General features: G+C 53.0%; 8 protein-coding genes and 1 non-coding gene across 9 annotated transcripts; 2 read left to right on the top strand and 7 right to left on the bottom strand.

Moving 5' to 3' along the window:
* Nucleotides 1–85: 85 nt before the first annotated feature.
* QC764_707120 (uncharacterized protein) lies at nucleotides 86–1,759 on the bottom strand (the record flags this gene model as incomplete). Its single annotated transcript, XM_062950332.1, has 2 exons — nucleotides 86–1,174; nucleotides 1,233–1,759. 2 exons carry the CDS (start codon nucleotides 1,757–1,759, stop codon nucleotides 532–534), a joined length of 1,170 nt encoding a protein of 389 aa, XP_062796334.1. The 3' UTR covers nucleotides 86–531.
* A 222-nt stretch (nucleotides 1,760–1,981) lies between these two features.
* On the bottom strand, nucleotides 1,982–2,531 carry QC764_0101940 (uncharacterized protein; the record flags this gene model as incomplete). Its single annotated transcript, XM_062941081.1, has 2 exons — nucleotides 2,479–2,531; nucleotides 1,982–2,164 (listed from the first exon to the last, which is right to left on the bottom strand). The coding sequence occupies exons 1-2, from the start codon at nucleotides 2,497–2,499 to the stop codon at nucleotides 1,982–1,984; spliced, it is 204 nt and encodes a 67-aa protein (XP_062796333.1). The 5' UTR covers nucleotides 2,500–2,531.
* A 3,076-nt stretch (nucleotides 2,532–5,607) lies between these two features.
* QC764_0101930 lies at nucleotides 5,608–5,680 on the bottom strand. The gene has a single exon. It is a non-coding gene; the product is annotated as a tRNA-OTHER (tRNA).
* Nucleotides 5,681–6,789: 1,109 nt separating this feature from the next.
* On the bottom strand, nucleotides 6,790–9,224 carry QC764_707110 (uncharacterized protein; the record flags this gene model as incomplete). The annotated part of the gene is made up of 5 exons (XM_062950331.1): nucleotides 6,790–7,754; nucleotides 7,810–8,277; nucleotides 8,503–8,850; nucleotides 8,915–8,989; nucleotides 9,048–9,224. The coding sequence occupies 5 exons, from the start codon at nucleotides 9,222–9,224 to the stop codon at nucleotides 7,455–7,457; spliced, it is 1,368 nt and encodes a 455-aa protein (XP_062796332.1). The 3' UTR covers nucleotides 6,790–7,454.
* Nucleotides 9,225–9,294: 70 nt separating this feature from the next.
* QC764_0101910 (uncharacterized protein) lies at nucleotides 9,295–9,927 on the bottom strand (the record flags this gene model as incomplete). Its single annotated transcript, XM_062941080.1, has 3 exons — nucleotides 9,295–9,367; nucleotides 9,476–9,660; nucleotides 9,817–9,927. The coding sequence occupies 3 exons, from the start codon at nucleotides 9,925–9,927 to the stop codon at nucleotides 9,295–9,297; spliced, it is 369 nt and encodes a 122-aa protein (XP_062796331.1).
* Nucleotides 9,928–11,370: 1,443 nt separating this feature from the next.
* QC764_707100 (uncharacterized protein) lies at nucleotides 11,371–14,237 on the top strand. The gene is made up of 3 exons (XM_062950330.1): nucleotides 11,371–12,105; nucleotides 12,363–13,031; nucleotides 13,085–14,237. Exons 1-3 carry the CDS (start codon nucleotides 12,046–12,048, stop codon nucleotides 14,117–14,119), a joined length of 1,764 nt encoding a protein of 587 aa, XP_062796330.1. The 5' UTR covers nucleotides 11,371–12,045; the 3' UTR covers nucleotides 14,120–14,237.
* Nucleotides 14,238–14,514: 277 nt separating this feature from the next.
* TAZ1 (Lyso-phosphatidylcholine acyltransferase) lies at nucleotides 14,515–16,525 on the bottom strand. The gene is made up of 4 exons (XM_062950329.1): nucleotides 15,768–16,525; nucleotides 15,711–15,729; nucleotides 15,545–15,649; nucleotides 14,515–15,488 (listed from the first exon to the last, which is right to left on the bottom strand). The coding sequence occupies exons 1-4, from the start codon at nucleotides 16,051–16,053 to the stop codon at nucleotides 14,669–14,671; spliced, it is 1,230 nt and encodes a 409-aa protein (XP_062796329.1). The 5' UTR covers nucleotides 16,054–16,525; the 3' UTR covers nucleotides 14,515–14,668.
* Nucleotides 16,505–18,030, top strand: QC764_707080 (uncharacterized protein). Its single transcript, XM_062950328.1, has 3 exons — nucleotides 16,505–16,763; nucleotides 16,814–17,382; nucleotides 17,440–18,030. Exons 1-3 carry the CDS (start codon nucleotides 16,754–16,756, stop codon nucleotides 17,962–17,964), a joined length of 1,104 nt encoding a protein of 367 aa, XP_062796328.1. The 5' UTR covers nucleotides 16,505–16,753; the 3' UTR covers nucleotides 17,965–18,030.
* QC764_707070 (uncharacterized protein) lies at nucleotides 17,546–19,495 on the bottom strand. The gene is made up of 2 exons (XM_062950327.1): nucleotides 18,930–19,495; nucleotides 17,546–18,867 (listed from the first exon to the last, which is right to left on the bottom strand). The coding sequence occupies exons 1-2, from the start codon at nucleotides 19,224–19,226 to the stop codon at nucleotides 18,037–18,039; spliced, it is 1,128 nt and encodes a 375-aa protein (XP_062796327.1). The 5' UTR covers nucleotides 19,227–19,495; the 3' UTR covers nucleotides 17,546–18,036.
* Between the last annotated feature and the right edge of the window lie 22 nt (nucleotides 19,496–19,517).

Here is a 19,517-nt window from a genome sequence, read left to right as displayed (position 1 = left end):
TTTGGGCGTAATTGAATTAGTCAGACAGGGGCTGTGTTCGGTTTTCTCTAGCAATGAAATCAAGCACACTGAAAGTATGGTGGAGGGCACAACCAAAACTGAGCAACATGCCACCGTAAAAGTTCATGTGGTTGGGCCAGGCGGTATTAAACAACACATGCCAACACAAAAGTCTCGCTACCGGAACCGGTCAATTATGCTCTTAAATATGTGGTATCTGTTGCGCGTGGGTATATATACATCCAACCAAAAAAAGCAAAACGCATTTTCCTCCTCTCTTCCCCCCAGCAATAAAATCACACGCATGGTATAATGCTCGCCCGACTCGAGACACATCCCTCCCTCCTTCCCGTTCCAGATGCCCCATTTGCTGCAAACGCAAAGATTGTGTCCCAAGTATGCTCCCGATAATTCGAAACCCGCAACTCCGCGCCCAGATATATAGATAGATAATAAAAAGAAAATAACAGTCAAGTGTGAGTATAATGCAAAACAAACATAGAAGGAAATAGTTGCGTTGTGACAACAGGCTTATATCCTCCTGTTCTCGGCCATGATGACCTGCCATGGGCCCATGACGTCGATTTCGCCGTAGGCCGGGGGCAGCACCCGAACCATCTTGCCGCTGTCCCAGTCAACCCACCACCGCTTGCCTCGTGAGACAATGTAATTGCTCTTCCGTGGTGACTTGAATAATAGTACCGCGTAGCACAGACGGGCGTAGAGCTGGTCGTGGGCGATGGTCCAGCCGTGTTCTGGCAGCCATTTTCCAGTTTCCGGGTCGACGTTCTCGTTCGCGTATGATGATATTGATAACCTCGCCATTATTGGGTATTCAGCCGGCCGTGGCCCACGTCCGCCGCCACCTCTGTGATCTGGTGGTTCACCGCCCTCTCCCTCCCCTTCGCTGTCGTCTTCGTCGCTCTCGTCTGGTCTTCTATGATCGGGTTGCCTGCCAAGATGGTCCTGGGGTGGCGGTCGTTGTCCGCGCAAGAACCGTATCCTCTGAATCCGTGGTATGCTGTAGTCCCTGGGGAAATCGCGCTCATCGATGGGTGCAGCCACGTTGAAGGCAGCATAAAACCTGTCGAGCCATGTGACAAATGTGCTCAACTCGAAACACGACAATAAAAACTGGTCCGTTTCCACTCGTAGCCGAATGACGTAGCGCTTCCTGTTCCTCATGTCAGCTGTCATCCCATCTCATGGCGAAGCAACAGGGTTGAACCCACTTCTTATAATCCGCCGCGATCCCCGCATCCGCATAGAGCAAACTGTAGCTCCGCTCCAACGCATGCTTCTTCACCCATGGCGGATTATCAGGCGCAATGTTAGGTGCGTCCGGCTTTGACGACCACCATCCACGCTCCTTCTTGACCGAGTAGACGTTGAGTGCCGTTCCCCGAAGCTCGACATAAACCATCCTCCAGTCTCGATACTCGGCCCGCTTGATCGTGTCCTCCATCTCCATCTTGCGCATAAACACGCCCTCGATATCCAACTCGGATGAGTACTGGGGCAGCCTCTCTTCCTGGTCCTCGACAGCAGCCATCGCCATCGCCCTCCTCTCAGCCGCCACAGCAGCCTGCATGGCTGTCTCATAGCTCGGCGGGTTCTTTGGCCGCGACGTCATGACTTCCCGGTAGAACATATCCTCCTCCATGGACATGCGGCGCGGGCGCCCCATCCCCCCTGATGGGGGCGCGTCGCTCGCGTCGCCGCTGTGCTGGGAGAAGGCATCGCCAGGCCTTTGCTCCATGGGACACGTGACACTTTCTGTGATACTGATCACGCAAGTGGTGACGCCCTCCTTTTTGTGAGATAGCTCGAGTCGTCCCCCACTGGCATCGTGTGCACCCCGAACCCCTGTACACCTCCCCTGAGGTGAGTAAAACTCCCTTAAAAGCGGCCCAGCACGATGGCGATGTTTGCGTGGTCTCCCTGCTACGAGTCGGGCTGCTTTAGTCGGCGCGCCCGGTTGCTACGCTGAGCCCCCGGGCGAGAGTTTGAGGCCGGTGATGAACTTGAAATCCAGCGACGCACACTTGCTGGCGGGTTTACCATGCACCGAGTCTGACTTTGAGAGGGATCGGATTGGTGGAGAGACCGCCAAGGCAGGAAAGCTTAGCATATGGGAAGCACCCAAGCCGAGGTGCAAGGGAACCTGTTCTGTGTGTGATGATATAATGGGTGGGCGTAGTGTTAGTCTGCTGCAGAAGATCGGACACTGTACATGAGTGATGATGATGCTTGAGTGAGTACTCGAATGTATGTAGTAGAGTAAAAAGAGTGAGCGAAAGAATGGTAAAAAAAGACAGGCGGCGCTATGAATAGGCAATAGGCAATAGGGAATGCAAGGTACTGGCAGGCAGGAGGGCAAAAGAAGTAAAGGGCAACGGGCAAAATGATGACGGGAAGCGGAAGATGTGCCCAATATGACTCCTTGGCACAACCGCTGGAGGGGCTGAGAAAACCCACCCGGCTCGCTCGCTTGGGCATCCTCCATCCACAATATCGATGGAACCTCCCTCCCTCCCCACCACGAACCAGATGCTGGGTCTCTCTCTCTTTTGCTGATGGCAGTTTTTTAACAGATGGGAGATGCAGCGCCGAGCCCGTCTCTTTTTTACCCGACTGGGTCGCTGAGATGGCGATGGCTGCAAGTTGTCTCTGGACTTCATTTGGATCTTTCCCGTTGAGCATGGTCCGATTATTACCCCACCCCCAACCTACCGCAAGGTGCCTTCTTCTTCTTCTGAAGATGCCCTGTCGACCGATGGGCGCACCGGGGGTTTCGTTGCCAATCACCACGCGAGACAGGGATGTTCGCAGCCATTCCGCGCAGCTAGGCTAGGCTGTTCCGGGTAGGTGGTTGAGGGGAAACGCCATGCCACCCCGGGGGCGCCAGATGCCGGGGATCGTCGAGAATTGGCTTGAGTACGGAGTACAGTCGTTGAATAATAACATAATAACTACATAAACTACGCCGCACGCTTCATGATACCCAATCGCCCAATGCGTCCTTTTTGCCCATCGCTCTCCCCGACCCAAACCAAGCACACAACACCCCCGTGCCGCACTCATGCTCTCCCAGCTAGAGTTTTGCCTTCTAGAAGGCAGGTCAATCGACAGGGTGCGGGACGAAATGGCCTTGATGAGTGAGCGAGCTGAACTTGGCAGGTCGCAAGCTGAAGGCAACTTCCGGCACCGACAGGCCCTCTAAGCCATCTCATCACCCTCTGCCGATCAATCTATCACCATCTCGATAGAGCACTCCGGGGCTGGCCTTCCGTGTGTGTGCGATACCGACTCCCCTCTCGGCACCGGCAGTCTGCAGTTGTTTTTAAAAGAGAATGACAAGCAGTCAAGCAGTCAAGCAGTCAAGCAGTTGCGGGGACCCGCCCGAGTGGGCCTTCTCTGGGCCCCATTCATTGCATTCAATTTTCTTCATCCAAGTGTGTGCGGTGTTCCTTTTGGGAAGGTGGGAGTAGAAAAACACAACCATGATTCGGCTCGTCGGGGGATTGGACCGGTCCTTGAGACTCCTCTTTCTTTCTCTCCCCCTCGGTGCCTCGCTCCCTGCTGGCTCCCTCGTTTCTTTTTCTTTTTTTGGGAATTCATTAGCTGCTTGCAAGTCCCGAAGCATTGGCGATAGTATCGCTCCGCCAGTCTGGGTCCAGCCTGGAGACCTTTGCACCAGACAGGAAGGCGGATCTCACTTTTGCATGATTTGCAAATCTGGACTCTCAATCCTCATTTTCTTCAGAAGGATATTGGCGGCTTACTTCCATATACGAGGCTGGAGAAGGCTCCTCTTGTGGATCGTATTACGTATGTTTGTTGACCCTATCCGTTAGGTTACAAACGACAACGGAGCAGAGAGCACGGCATAAAACATGCTTGTATAAAATAGCACCAACTCTCACCGCGTGGTGTAACACTCCGGCTCAGTGTCAGGTCAGGGGTTACATAGCAGCGACACGTAGTTAGTCAGCGGAGATGCTTGCTGTTTCGAGCCTCGACAGGAAAAACACACATCCCTTATTCTGTTTCGAGTCACACCTTGATGGGCACTCACCTACCGGATACAGACTGTAGTTTTGCGTCGAGTTGTACGAACCATGGTTTGGCCGCGCGGCTGTCTGGGCTGAATGTCACAGGCCGAAATACCAGCATGTCGAGGCGATCAGCACCAGATCAGGAGAGTCCTTCAAGGTTGGCCGTCAAGGTTCATCTAAGCTCCAGACATCTAGAACCACGAGGTTGACCTATCTATGTATGTCCAACAGACAAACAACAAGACGGAGCAAAGATAACACCGCGCACCCAGATATCTTACACCTCCCTCTCCCATCCGAGTCTCGACAAACTAAGCCTTTCCCGACAAGCTCTTCCGACAACAGGCCCGACCATCTGTGCCCAAACGTTTTGGCCGCACGCCCACATCCCGCCCTCTCGCAGGAACTAGCCCAACCAGCCCCTACCCCACAGCCTCGGAAACATCACGGGCGAGACTAGCAACTGGTCAGTGCTACTTACGCCATCGTCGGTTTGCTCTCCAAAGTGCCGGTCTTCCATGTGGGATGGGTAACTATCTGGTATGGGTTTGGCTTGTTTCCGGGGGCGTTATCGGATCCTGACCCACCACAACCACCCTATCACCGTCATGTGCTGCGGGATATAGGACTATTGGGGTTCAAGCAGGGCATCAGTGGCTTGCTTTCTCTGGCAGATGTACTCTCCCTGAGCCTCTGCCGAGGTAGCCGTAGGAAAGGTGAGAGGTTTATCGACGTGAAGTGACTCAGCTACACCGATTCGAAATACAGACACACAGACCGACATGGCAGCTGTCATATGAGAAGCTATCAGCCATACCCGCAGAATCTTTTCTGGAAATATAACCATTAGCATATCAAGACCTAGACTACTCAAACAAGCCTTCCTACATGAACTGAACCAGGCCTGAATCTGTGAACAGAGAAGTACCTAGCACATATCTCTCAACCAAACACAGCAGAGATATGGTTCTGATACATGACACAGCTGGTTATCAGTGTCATACATGCCTCTTTAGGATCTGACGTGCTTCACATCGCTATTACCTCTTGGAACTTTGACATGTCGTGCCCTCAAGGCCGTTTCTGAATGAGAGCGATGCTCCAATGATCATCAGCCTCCAGTCAGCTGGGAACTGATCATGTCTCTTTATCACCCCAACAGAAAACAGATGAAGTTTGCCGAGCAATACATTTCGGAAGCCCCTATTTCCACTTGGCTTATCACGCCGGAACCCTCGAAAAATGCTCTTTCACCACGCTTAGCCATCTCGCCACGCGCTCGCCCATAAAATCCATTTCATACATCTCCTCAATATCAAACGCCCTCTTCTGATTCGAAGCACTTATCAACCCTCGCCATCCGCCCAAAAAACCGTCCTCTCATCACCCAAACAGGGAGGCGTTTTAACCTTTCCGAACACACCCTTTTTCAACACTAGTTCGACGTCCACCAGCTGTCAAACAAAGCCACATCCACAATCCAAAGCCTTCAGCTCCAACCCAACCCCAACCCAGTATACAATCCCGAGTCCCAAGATTAGCATTCCGTGGGCGCGGTAGTACAGCGGTTAGTGAATTTCCGAGTTTGAGCGAAGGCCCAGGTTCGACTCCTGGCCCGTCCATAAACAGCGTTTGTTTCTTTCCAGCGTTTGCTTTTTTTCTTTTTTTACCCCAACATTATCATCATCATCACCAGTCTATGTCTCCAACAGCATTGATTGCCTCCTCCTCTATCGTGAAGCAGAACACGTCCAAGACAAGAAGACCCGACGGAATATATAGGCTTCAACAGTGAACTTCACAAAAAGACGACGAATACAACACACGCTAAATCCCAACACCAAGGAACGACCATCTCGGTGTTTTGACAACATCCCTTGACAACTCCCACCTGCCTACCTGCCTGGATGTTCTCGAAAACCCAAACCCCCCCCCCCAAAAAAAAAAAAAAAAAAAAAAGAAAAAAAGAAGGAAAGAAGCAGTTGAAGAAGTCAGGATGAGCTGTTTTACCATAGTTGCACCGGCTGAGAAAGCTCAACATAACAATCAACAGACCTGAAAAACGAGATCGAAAAGCCAGACGAGTGGCTAGCTCTATTAGATGTCTAGATAGTCAAGATGACACAGCTTATATCTCTACGTCCATTTATCTAGCCGTCTGGCTATTCACACCCTCCCTACAGAAGAGCAAAGGTAAGTTAACCAATATCATATTGTGGACCATGCCTCGAAGGATAATCACTAAGCTACCTTATTAAAGATACTTAAAAGGCGTATTGATTTGCTTTTGAGGCATGGTTTATATTACAACCTAAACACCAACTAAAGTACCCCGGCTTTAAATCACCAAAAGCAGAGTCCAAGATGCAAGTCCTTGGCTCTTGTAGTGGTGGTGCCCCACCTCTCTTCATGCCCACTCAAATAAAGCTTCCTTACATCCAACATCTTGCCCAACACCATATCTCTCCTTCCCCAGACAAATCACAAGACAGTCATATCAAGTTGAGACAGAATCTTTGCAAATAATATCTCGCTTTTAACAATACACATCTCTTTAAACCTCCCTTAATCTAAGGTACTAACTATTCCCTATCCCATACCGTACGGTCCCCTTCAATCCACAAGCAAGCTAAAACGATACTGTCTCAACACGCTTCGTCCCCCTTCCTCTCCTTTTGCCTTTCTCTCCCCCAAACGTAATTACTCGTACAAGGCCCACCCCGCCCTCGATTGGGAAGAATGTTGTAATGGTGATGTGTAGAGGTTGTCTCCATCTCCTTTTCAGGCATACTCCTTCTGGGCCCCATTGCCTTCATTTTCCGTACCATGTCGTACCATACCGTACACCAGGTCAACATTTCATGCCGTGCCTTTTTCCTTTTTCCACACCACCCTTTCCCACCCGCATTCATCCAGCCAGTCCGCCCCGCCAGTGAGGTATACAATGCTACCGTTTTCCGTTTCCCCCAACGCTGTAACGATGCCGCAAAACCATGACAACCTTTTGATATGTGTGTGATGTGTGTGCAAGGGGCGTGTTTGGGGAAAAGAGTGACCTGTGCAAGTCAAATGCACGGCCCAACTAGCAACGAGAACAAGAATAACAGCAGCAGAAAAACACACACAACTCCACAACACTGCACCACCAGATTGCCATCAAGAGAAAAAAAAACCATGAATCTTGACCATTTTGCCCTTTCCTAACTAATCAAACCCCGTGACTCCATGACGCACCAAGAAGAATGCCCGCCCTCCCCTCAACTCCGTCGTATGGCGTGTGAAGATGGATGCTAGGCTTGTTGACACTAGCAGCTCACCTTGGAACCTTTTCAAGATCATGGACAATAAATGTGTCTTTGATCAACTTGTGAACTCGCGCTAAGCAGCGATCGCCGTCTAGGCGTTGGCCTGGGAAGCGCCGCGTCCGCGAGGGGCACCGCCGCGACCACCACGGCCCTGTCCAGTGAAGCCACCACGGCCGCCGCCTTGGCTGCCGCTGCGCTGAGACTCGTACCCGCCGCGGCTACCACGGCCACCGGTGGCACCACCACGAGCGGGGTAGCCGGCACCGCCATAAGCGTTCGACTTGGGACGACGGGGCTCAACGACGATGTTCTCGCCGTTCACGGTGTGGGGGTTGGCAGCGGCGGCAGCATTGTAACCGGCCGGGGTCTTGAACTCGACGAAGGCACAGTTCTGTACAGCTGGGTTAGTCTGGTTCATTGACGTTCATCTAAAAGATATCGCTTACCTTGGTACGGTTGATGTCGAAGTACACGACCTCACCGAAAGCCTCCAGGGTGGCCTTGAGATCGGCCTCCTTCACCTTATCAGTAACAAATTTGATATAGGCAAGGGTTCCCTCCTTCTCGGTCTGAGTAGCGGCAGCGGCAGGCTGAGCGCGGCTCTGACGCTTGGTCTCAGCGGTCTGCCACTCGCTACCCTGATCCTTGGGGGCGGCAGGGGCGGCCTCTGTGGACTGAGGAGCGGTAGTAGGGGCCTGAGCAGGAACAGGAGCACGCGCCTGAGCAGCAGCAGGAGGAGTCGCAACCTTGGGAATGACAGGCTTGGGAGCCGCGGCAGCAGCAGAAGCAGCCAGGCGACTAGCCCAGGTCATGGGCTTGGGGGGCTGCTGGGGCTTGGGGGGCTCCGCAGGCGCGGGAGCGGCAACAGGAGCAGCGGTGGCAGGAGCCGCGGGGGTCGGCGCGGGATCCTTAGGCTCCTCGGGCTTCGCAGCCGCCTCCTCGGCAACTTCCTCGACGACCTTCTCGGGGGTGGGCTGGGTCTCAGTCTTCTCCTCAACAACTGGTTCTTGGGTCTCGACAACAGGCTCGGGAGCAGGAGCCTCGGCGGGAGCGGGAGCGGGGGCTTCCTCAGCAGCCTCCTCAAGCTTCTGAGAGATAGCGGCGGTGTCCAACTCAGCTGGCTCCTTCTCCTCAGCGACAGGCTCCTCGACAGGAACCTCAGGCTCGGCGGCGGGCTCGGCCTCGGCCTCGACGGCTGGGGCAGCCTCGGTGGCAGCAGGGGCCTCTACTGGAGCCTCAGCGGCGGCCTCAGTCTCCTCAACTGGCTCATCGACGATATATCTCAGGATGTCGTTGAGGACAAAGTAACCCGAGGGCTGCTTGGCAAGGACGAAGGACTGGACGAACTTGCGGGGCTCGGCACCCTTGCTGGAGATCTCACCAATGACCTGGATGAGGATGTTCTCGGCAGACCCTTGGGAGTCGACGTTGGAGATGCGGACCTTGGAATCCTCAAAATCCAACTGCTTGATGCGCTCTTGGATGTTCTTGGCAGACAGTTAGCTTCGAGAGGCTCAACACCTAAACACAAACCCAATTGGAAAGTCTTACAGGTCTGTTGACGCAGACAGTGGTGACCTCAGCCTCGGCACCGGCGACGAACTGAGACTTCTTGCCGTAGAAAAGCTACAATTGACCGTTAGCCCACCAAGCCACTGCACCGCCAGAATATCCGCAGACTCACGTGAAGCTTGTTGGGGTTCTTGCTCAGGGTTGTGTAGTATTGCTCAACAAAGTACCAGCCGATCTCATCCTTGGGGAGGTCGCTCTGCGAGTTCTCGATCTGGGGAGTCGACTCTGTGGTGGTTGGACCGGTAGCAGCGTATTGCTCGTGGTGATTAGCATTACCGTTTGTCGACATGATTGCTGTTGTTTTTTTGTGTGTGATGATTAAAGAAAACAGAAGTGATGACGACGAGGGAGATGGAAAATCACGGCGCGGGCGTGGGGTAGAGTCGGACGAGACTAGGCTTTGTGTGGCGCCGGAGAGAAGTGAGGATATCTCTGGAAATGGTGAGGTCAGCGGAAAGTGGAGAAAAAAAGACGCATCGAGGGGCAGAGAGGGGCATCTTGGATGGAAGAGAGCAAGATCGGAGGATGGAGCACACGCACTCTTTTTTTGAAGTCGGCTTCGAGATCAGAGCTGGTTTGGCAACGGAGCTGGGCTTCGGTTGCGTTTGCAGAAAGTGCACCAGGGCGCGGGATCGGGATCGGAGAGGGGAAGGGCTTGTAGAGAAAGAAGAGAAGAAGCTCGCAGAGATGGAGGGGGAGATGGCAAAGACGGATTGGGTCGATGGCTAGAGTCGACGGGATGGTCGATGATTTAGTGGAAGATGGTTTGAATTCTCGAGGTGGAGCTTCTCCAGAGTGGAAAGGATGATCTGGTGTTGCTGAGAGCGGCTGCGGCAGTCGCGAAACTTTGGGAATCAGGTCGATGGATTCTTTGAACACACGCAGAAAATTGATTTGCGCAAGGTCGGGCCGCCTGCCCCCACACTGTGTGGCCGCGGAACTTGCCTTTCAGGTTGCTTCACCACCACACTTCCATAATAAACTTCAGCCATCGGTAGCCAACTCGCCACCAATTGTGTTTTTAGTTTCTGTCCTCAGTACTGGTGATATTGAGATTTGATGCTTATCTATAGAGGATTCTGCAGCGTCATCTGATCTGATTTGAGCTCGGAAGGGAAGCTTTGCTTGAGAAGAACAGTGATGAGAGTTTGACTACCTACCACCAGGTAGCCCTTTGCTAAAGACTAGCAGTATAATTTAATCTTACAGCAAGGTGCTTCTCTCCATCTCGCAAGGGCAAGGTACTACGCCACTGACATACACATGTGATTACCTTCGGCAAGATAGCTATAGGGCATGCTGAAGATTGCCTTGAAACTGTGCGTACCTGCTGGCGATCAAAGCTCTCAACACTCTGTCTGCATGAGGCAACGCAGAGTTCCCCGCAAGAAGCAGCTGCAGTCAAGAGAGCTGAGAACTTTGTCAGTATGCAAGTTCAATGCTGATCAAGACGGAATGGCGGGTCCGGAAGACGGGGCCCTTGACTCGGGCCGGAGCTCTGGCTCCTGTACCCCGCCCGATGCTTGGCAGATGGCCGGCCCGGAGTCCGGGGTTTTGTTTTCGGGGAGGGGCAGATACCGGCACTGGCCGACCCCCAGTGGGCCATAATGTCGGTCATGGATGGATGCTCAGAGTTGCAATCTCACACCAACTTATTTAAAAAAAGGCAAAATCTACTGGAAAAGGAGCATGGCAACCTAGCATAAAAACCAGATACGCGAGGAATCGTCGGTTTATAGATCTAATGGTTTAGTCATGCCACAACTGACTTTGTCTGATTTCGATCCTTACCCTGATGCTGATAGAGATCCGCCGCAGATCATATTCAATGCGTGGCTTGTTGGTGAACCAGGGAGCCAGGGTCGGAAACTGATGTCCAGCAGCAAGCCATCGCCGTCGTTTGAAGAAACCGATCCTCGATCAAACGACTAGGTGAGTTCGAATCTCGCGGCGGGGCACTGCTACTACATCATCCGGATCTATTGAACCCAAGCCCACCGTGAGACACGATAGCCTCCAGCCAAACATCACCGTTGCATCGTAATGATCGTTCTGGCGACAGCAAGGCGCAAAATCTGGCCAAATTTTTCTGTGGACACCTGTGCCGTGTCAAGTCAGCAAGTTACAGCAGGTAAACAAGCACATGCTGTCAGAAACCCCAATACTCCAAGATACCAAGGCTGCGTCACAGGTGTCACCCCGCATCTTGCTGGCGTTAGTGCCGCCGGATGGCAGCTGCCGGGCCTGTGCACGGCGCAGCGCATTGACAATCGGCGCATCGGCCGGTTTAATTGACCCCCGGCAGAGCAGCGGGTGTTCCGGATACCTGCGCCAGAGTTGCAGTCGTGGCTAGCGACAAGTCACAGCTACTCGGATAGGAATGGCGGGGAACCTGGCGGAAGCACGCGAGATCCCAACGGCGCTATAGTTTCCACGATGCCCACTGAAATGCTGGCAGCTTCCCACCTCACTTGCTTCAGCTTCGAATCGCCGGAGCTTTTAGAGCTGTGGGTAATTGGCCGTTATTTCCGGGGCCCATCAGCCATCTGCCATCTGCTTCAATTTCACCACCGAGCCCCCTACGTTCTCTCTTATTTTTTTGATATCATATCACATCACAAGCGGGTGCCGATCGCGGATCATCTCTCGTTGGCCTTTTTTTATGCCAAGCTGTCCTTGTGTTCACGTCTCTCAGGGTACAAGAGACCGAGGCTCCCGTTTCTCAGGAACAAGTCCCAAGCCCTCAGCTCACTTCTGGCCCTTGAGCAACTAACTCCCCATTATTTATTACTAATCACCCTATATCATACCGTACTCTGCCGTCTTCTTGCCACCAGCAGTGATGCCGTATCACGCTGCTGCATAGCATAGCATGCGCACGCCGTTGCGAAGCGAATGCGACCTGCCTGATGGAAGCTCCCGAAGAGTGACCGCCATTTGTCCGCCATCTCCCCCCTATCGACGAAGTGGTTTCCCTGCTCGGTTAACTACCGGCGAGTCCCCGCCAATATCTGGAGTAACGCAGCAAAACTGAGCGCGAGGGCGGGGATGCGGGCGGCGAGTTGAATACCCATTCTGGCCTTTTTTTTACGAGAACACCGAAATCAACCATGGTTTACTGTGGAAAGGCATCACAGGGCTGCCAGAACTGTCGAACGAGACGCATCAAGGTGAGTTTTTACGTATTAAGCCCCATGCCCTGACATCAGACTACATGTGCCAGACACTACCAGGCAGGGCCCGGCCCAATCCGCAGCCGCCCATGTGGCCCAGAGCTTCGGGTCGTGTTCCCGCTATAGATACCTGCCTGCGGGCTCCCCTGGTGGTCTGTCATCTGTCAGATCTGTGTCGTGTCAAAGGATCGAAGATCAGTGTACCGGTGGAAGGGTTCTGGATCTTGTGCTGACGGACATGTGGTGCCTCGCAGTGCGACAAAGTCCGCCCTCAGTGTGCGCAATGCATCCGGGTGGGTAAGCCGTGTCCCGGGTACCGAGACCAGCTCTCGTTGATGTTCCGGGATGAGAGCAGCAAAGTCATAAAAAGAGCACACCAGCAGTGGGGTGTGCCGGATACATCCGAACAGGGAGAAGGATCAGGATCTTCGCCAACGCCATCAACATCTTCATCTTCCTCGGCCACCTCGCCAACGTCGACATCAACAGCATCTCCAATTAGTATACGACGTCGGCTGGCAGCCTCCCAATCACCACAATCGGCATCATCGGCGATCACCTTCAAACGAGAAGCCCCCGAACTGGGGTACAGAGTGCCCACGGAGATATCCATCAATGCCGTCGACAGGGCTATTCAGTTTTACATTGAGCATTATGTGATTGGACTTCCAGATGAGCCAAAGGTCGGGCAGGAGCTTCAAGGAAGGCCATGGGTCCACTCAGCAGTAACGCGAGAAATCATGGCAGCCGTTGGGCTGGCCAGCTTGTCCAACATCAACGGCGACAAGAAACTGAGTACGTTATCGAAACAACACTATGGACGTGCGTTGCACAATATTTCGTCCTCCATCATGGCCAGGCATGTTCCGGAGCTTGACCTCGATGTCATCCTCCGAGCTGTAGTCATGATGGCCATGTACGAGGTGAGTACCGTACCTCAGTTTTGAATGCTGGTTTCTGCTAACGCCGAATCAAGGTTGTTCGCGGAAGAGACGAGAAGCCAGCCCCTGGAGCGCGAACTCATATCATGGGCGGTGCTGCCATTCTAACAAGCTTTTTGCCCTTTCACCAATCGCAATCTGAAGGTCTCCGCGGGCTCCTCCAGCTGTGCTTTTCCATGATAGCGTCGACCCAGGGCGCCTTCCAGTACACGTCACCAGAACCAAACAACATGATCCCCTCCCGACCAGAGCCACAAACCGGCGAAGGAGGCCTACCCCCACCATTCCAACAATGGCTTTCTATGGGCGCCAACATGGCCACGCCAAAGGAGATACCATCGACCGAACTTATCCTCCCTGTGGTAGAGTTCGTCAAGCTATCAGGCTATGTACGAAGCCAACACTTTATCGACGGACAGCAAGCCACCACCGACATGATCGGCACAGCTCTTGCTCTAGACGCGCAGTTTGGCGCCTGGGAGGATCGCCAGGACGGACCATGGACCGTCATCGAAGAGCAAGTCAGCGACAACTTCTTCCCACCAGATGCGGTCTTTGAGGGCCGTTATCACATCTACACCGACATGTACTTTGCCCGGATATGGAATCATTACCGCTGGGCGAGAATTATGCTCAGCCAGCTCCTCATCGAAAGCGTCCAGCGCTTCCCGAGCAGCAGCTCGTCTCTTATATCCGACAAGAAAATACAGCAAATACAAGACTGCCTTGTCCGTCTTGTGAGGGACACACTCATCTCCATCCCAACACACTACCGGCATCCAAACCTCCAACCTGAACACCTCGAACACTTTGACCAAACGCAAGGCGGCGCAGTGATTGGTATTGCAGGAATACCGACGTTATTATTCGAGATCAAAGTCGCGGGAGTGGCGCCGGGGATACCGAGGCATTACCGAACGTGGGCAATGGGGATACTGGAGACGATATGGGCCAAGATGGGGATGTACCAGTCGAAGGTGTTGTCGGGTATGCTGGCCATGACTATTGAGCCGGAGGGGTCACCAGAAAGGGGGTCACCTGTTTGGATCAAGGAGGAGGGATATCCATGAGAACTGGGTTGTATATGAGGTCACCAAAGTGTGTTTATACTCTGCTTAAAAGAGTACCACTGCCTCGGAGTTGAATTTTTCAGGATATCTGAAAATGAAATCGAAAATATTCCCTTCACTACCTGAAATCCAAAGACCTTGGCCGTGACCGTGATGTGTGATGAGTAAAAGCAAACCACAGGCTCATCATCTCCTGCCCACCTCTAGCACTCAAGCATGGACCACCCATCCCTGCTCGCTCCTTCCCTATGCTGATGTCTGCACCTTCCCAGAACAGAACGACGGTTTCTATCAGGTCAACCACCCACCTTCCAACAGCAGCTCGAGCATCTTGGTTAGGGTGCCACTGACTCTGTGGTCAGGACAAATGGTCAAGTTGTAAGAGCTGCTGTTACCGCTCCCCTCCCAAATCTATCTCTAGCCATCCTCTCTCCCGCTTTTTTATCTTTCCCAAACACCACGCGAAGTAAGACAAAAATATATACACAACAAGCCGATAAACACCACCCACCCCCAAATTCCAATCCCAAATTCTTTTCCTTAAGTCTCCTAATCCTGATTAATCTGACTCCCATCAACCCGGCTCCTATACTTCTTCCCCTCCTCCCCCTTATCCACCCTCCACGTCTCCGCCCTCCCAAAACTCTCCTCGCTCTCCTTGTAAACCCCTCTCTCGCTCCTCAACCGCAAAATCTCCTCCCTCATCCTCCTCGCAACCTCAATCCTGATCTCCCTCGCCTCTCTGCCGTTGCGTAACTCCTCACTCGTCAACTCGCCCACCTGTCGTTGCCCATTCCCATCATCTGTCTGTTCAATCACAGCTGTCTTCCACAACCACCCCACCGTTTTCGTCGTATTCCCCTTCTTAGTCTCCCTCCTGACAAGCTCATCCCACCTCGCCTTCAAGTCCCCAAACGTCGCCTCATAGTCCAGCACCCCCCCAAAAGTAACCCTCACCGTCTTGCCCACCCTCGGCAAAAACTTTGGAAACCCCCTGTCCTCCGCCATGCACTTTTGCGTTCCGTCGATAAACATGGGGACAATATCCGGGCTTGGCTCAGACTCCAAGATGAGCCTCGCGACGCCCCACTTGAAGTACCGCAAATCAACATCGGGGTGTTGATGGACCAGCCCCTCGGGGAAGACGTGCACCCAGCTGTACCGGCGGTGTTGGGGGTGCGTTAGCGGGGAGAGGATCGAGTCGGTGCCGGTGGTGGTGTAGTAGGGTGATGCGGGAGGGGAGGGGGACGGGTGGGAGAGGAGGCGGATGGCTTGCGTCATGCAGGGTTGGAAGAGGCCGCCGTGGGGGGAGTGTTTTGATCGGTGGCAGGGGAGGACTTGGCCGTGGGTGAAGAAGGAGGAGAAGAGCCTAGGACAAAGGGTTAGTGAGATACAAGGGGGGATATTGGGGAGGGGGGAACAAACTGGTTCTTGAAGCAGATGTCATGCGCCCCTAATGTCCAACGGAGGTTGTTTGGGTTGAAGGCGTATGAAAGAGGTAGCAAACCCCATACCATGGGGTCGTCAAGACTGGATTAATCATGAGTTTCAACCTCATCTTGTATCACAGCATTTGAAGATCATCACTCACACGCTGACATGGTTGGAAACTAAGAACCACATACAAGTCAGCGGACTTTGGTATTACAGTATAAAAATATATTAATACAGCAGAGGATAAAACTGGGTGAGAAAATACCAGTTAACAATCCCCTCTCCCTCTTCTCCGGATCAGCCCGGCTGTCCAACAGCTCCCTGAACTGAGCCAGCCCGTGCGTCTCTACCGTGTTGAACCCGTGCAGGAAGCAGCGCGAGATCAGACCCGTGATCCCCATAATCATCGACGACTTTACGCGCATCGACAGGCTCGGCATCGGTGCCGGCGGCCGCGACGGCGACATTTCGCGGAGTTCTTGGGATTGTTGTTCTGACATTTGAGTTTTGCGATACTCGGGGGGGATATTAAAACTCAATGTTGTATTACCAATGGCGATGTGTAAGTGAGATATATCTGTGGGTGAGGTGAGTTTATAAGTTAAGAGGGAGACAAAACGGCCGGATGGTTTGTTGCCCGATGTAACACTGTGACGGTTAAAAACAGGAAGGAGTTAAAGATTTTTGTTGAGGCCCCGAGAAAAAGAGCAGTGAAACTGGTGGTCTATTGCATTGCCGAGGGGGAAGGAAGTGGAAAAAAGAGAGAGCAAAGATATAAGATATGGGAATCGTGAAGAGACCCGACCGTAAAAGAGGACGAGGTGTGAGTGATGTGATGGGCAAAAAAGCAGAAACGGCGCAGGACCAACAAAAAGCTTCGAGTTTCTCTTCAGCAGGTTTCTCAGTCGCCCACCACGAGGAGGGCCCACACACACACACACACACCCCCTTCTCTCTTCAGAGCGATCGGAAAGATGGAGACAAAGTTCAAAATCGCGGCCCGCAACAGAAAAGAACGCGACCCGCGCCGATTTTAGCATGTGCCCTGTCGCCTCCCCTGGTAAAAGGACAAGGGGGGTTTGATGCCAAGCTTCCCCAGGATTGAAATCGACCCACATTTATTTTGACAGCAGCTCTGTTGCTGGTTGAGACTTCTTCCCAACATTGAGATCTCAGCAGTTAATATCGACACGCGCAAATATGGCACACAGTAAGTCATACATTTTATTTGAGATACAGCCATGCAAGCTAACCCTCCAGGCAAAAGAAACACCACCCGCCCAATCTTCACCTCCCACGAGCGGGCCATGGCTCGCGCGGCCTGGGGTGATTCCACCGCCCGTCTCGGCCGCGACTCCTTCCTCCCGTTTGCCTCTTGCTGGCTATGTCTAGAGCCCGCCATCGATCCAGTCGCATGCACCAATGGCGACTTATTCTGCCGCGAATGCGCCCTGAGCAACATCCTCGCCCAAAAGAAAGAAATCAAACGCAATGAAAAGGCCCGAGAACAGGAAGACAAGGAGGCTCTAGAGGAGCAGGCGCGTGCCGATGCCGAGGCTGAGGCGAGAGCAATTCGGGAGTTTGAGTTGACACAGGCCGGGCTGAGTCTCAAGCCTGCTACTCGAGCCGATGGGAGGAAGTCGTCGATGTCAACATCAACACCAATGGAGAAACCGCCACCTGAGGCAACACCATCGGAATCAAACGGGACACCTGATCCTACTGCGAAAACGGGCGAGAAACGCAAGTTTGCCCTTGACGAGGACGAATTAGCACGTATTGCATCCGAGGAAAGAGCCAAGGCAAGAAAGGCGATTGACAGTGAAAAGGTACGGCCACCTTCAAGGCATATGTTTCAACTGGATAAATAGCTAACATCAAACCAGGCCGCAAAACCAACACTGCCCTCCTTCTGGTCCCCATTCGTAACGCCCTCCTCCAACAAAAACAACACCCTCCACGAAGTCAAGAGGAAGACCAAAACCCAACCAACTTGTCCCTCGAGCTCACAAGACCACCCCCACTATTACTCCCTCCACACTCTCGTATCAGTCCACTTCACTGAAGAAACCGACTCCTCCACCAAAAAGACAACAAGAATATGTCCCGCCTGTAAAAAGGGCCTGACCAACTCATCCAGAGCCACTCTCGCAAAGCCATGCGGCCACGTCCTTTGCAAGAGCTGCGTCGACCAGTTCATGAAGCCTTCCTCCTCCAAGTCATCAGAACCGGTCTTGTGTTATGTCTGTGAAGCTAACCTGACAGAGTCCAAACCCAGCAAGAAAGAGAAGGAGGGCAAAGAGAAAGAAAAAGTACGTCCCGGCCTCGTCGAGCTACGCAGAGAAGGTACTGGCTTTTCTGCGGGAGGAGCCAACACGGTCAAAAAGGACACTGTAACTTTTACCGTGTAGATGTTTTTTCCGGAACGCCCGCAAATACCCAATATTCTTCTATATAACAATCAATGCATTTCATAATCGGCGTCACCTCATCATCGATGCCCCAATTCTCCCGCCTTTTACCAGATCCGCCAGCACTCCCCTCCCAACCAGTTGCCAGCCCCCTTTCTCATTTCTCTTCCTCATCCTCCCCACTAATATCCTCTTCAAAGCAGGCCATTGCACCAAGAACCCAGCCACGATGTAATACAGCTTAATAATAACCCCATGCACCACATCTTTCGTCAGCATTGTCGTCCCGTGGTTAAAGAAACCCTTCAACAACTCGCCTCCAATCCCATCATACAACGCCCTGACCCCCTCCTCCCTTCGTATACTCGCCACAGTATTGAAGATCCCACCCCTCTTCTCCTTTTCACCCTCACCCTTACTACTCTTATGCCCCATCTGCAGCCTCGCCTTTCCAATCTGAAACGGGTAGGTAACAGCAGTAGCGCCAACTTTGCTCATCGCCGCCAGCAAAAAGGTGATCCCGCTCCCCGGATCGTCCCACTTCTTTCTGTCGACCAACACCCTCTTCAGTATCGCCTGCAAGAAGAATGTCAAGCTCGGGTTGAGCGTCAAGACCAAAGATGCTGAATACCCAGCCCACAGTCCAAAAACACCCCCCTTCTCAGCCTGAATTTCCCTCAGCACCTCCCAAAACCCTTCTTGCGTTTGTTGTTTCCGTGTAGGTGAGGAAGGCGGCGACCTATCCAGCAACGACGCCGTCTGCCTCCGTGTGACAACGTTGCTCACCGGGGTGGTGAACAACTTTGCGCAAGCCCCCGCTGCAGCTCCCACCGCCAGCTCCTCGACAACTCTTAGATATGGCAGATCCGGATGTCGGCCAACGAGGCGTCGCGCGCGGAACCACTATCCCAACCTCTGTCAGCATTTCCCTACTATTATCAATGGTTGGAGGAGGGGGGACTTACGGTATAAAACAAAAAGAACAGAAATGAATCCGCCGCTGATTTGAGAACATCGGCGCTCAAACCGGCAAAGAATGCCGGGATCCCGCCTTCGGTGTCGTAGATCTTGACAAAGGCGTCAAAGACGGAGCGGTAACACTCGTCTTCGGAGAGGGAGTCGTCGAGGCGGAGCTGGCGCTGGACTTTGAGGCGGGTGTTGACTAGGTCGAGGGGGTAGGTGAGGAGGGTGGAGATTACTGTGCCGGCCGCGCCGGAGGAGGCGTGGCCTAGGGAGGGGAGGAGTTTGGATGCTCGTGGCATTCTGTGAGTGTAAAATGATGGGACAGATAAGGCGACAAGTGGGAGGTGATAGAAAGATCAGAAGGGAGCAAGTAAATTGGGGGAGGAAACGGAAAGATTGGGTGGTCCTTGTCAATTCATATAGGTACAGGACAAAACTATCGTGAACCTCGGTAACATGCATGCTCTTTTCCCGTTGCAATGGACATGAACGCATCGGCCATGCATGTTTGTGGGGAGCTCAAAGTGTTTGAACCAACGACGTCATCCCGCTTCTTAGCGTGCTGGACCCCCCTTGGTTTGTTTGATTGT

The sequence above is a fragment of the Podospora pseudoanserina genome, assembly GCF_035222485.1.
Source record: "Podospora pseudoanserina strain CBS 124.78 chromosome 7 map unlocalized CBS124.78p_7, whole genome shotgun sequence".
Lineage (NCBI taxonomy): Eukaryota > Fungi > Ascomycota > Sordariomycetes > Sordariales > Podosporaceae > Podospora > Podospora pseudoanserina.
Note: the sequence above shows the minus strand (reverse complement) of the source record. Positions and strands in the feature narration are given on the sequence as shown.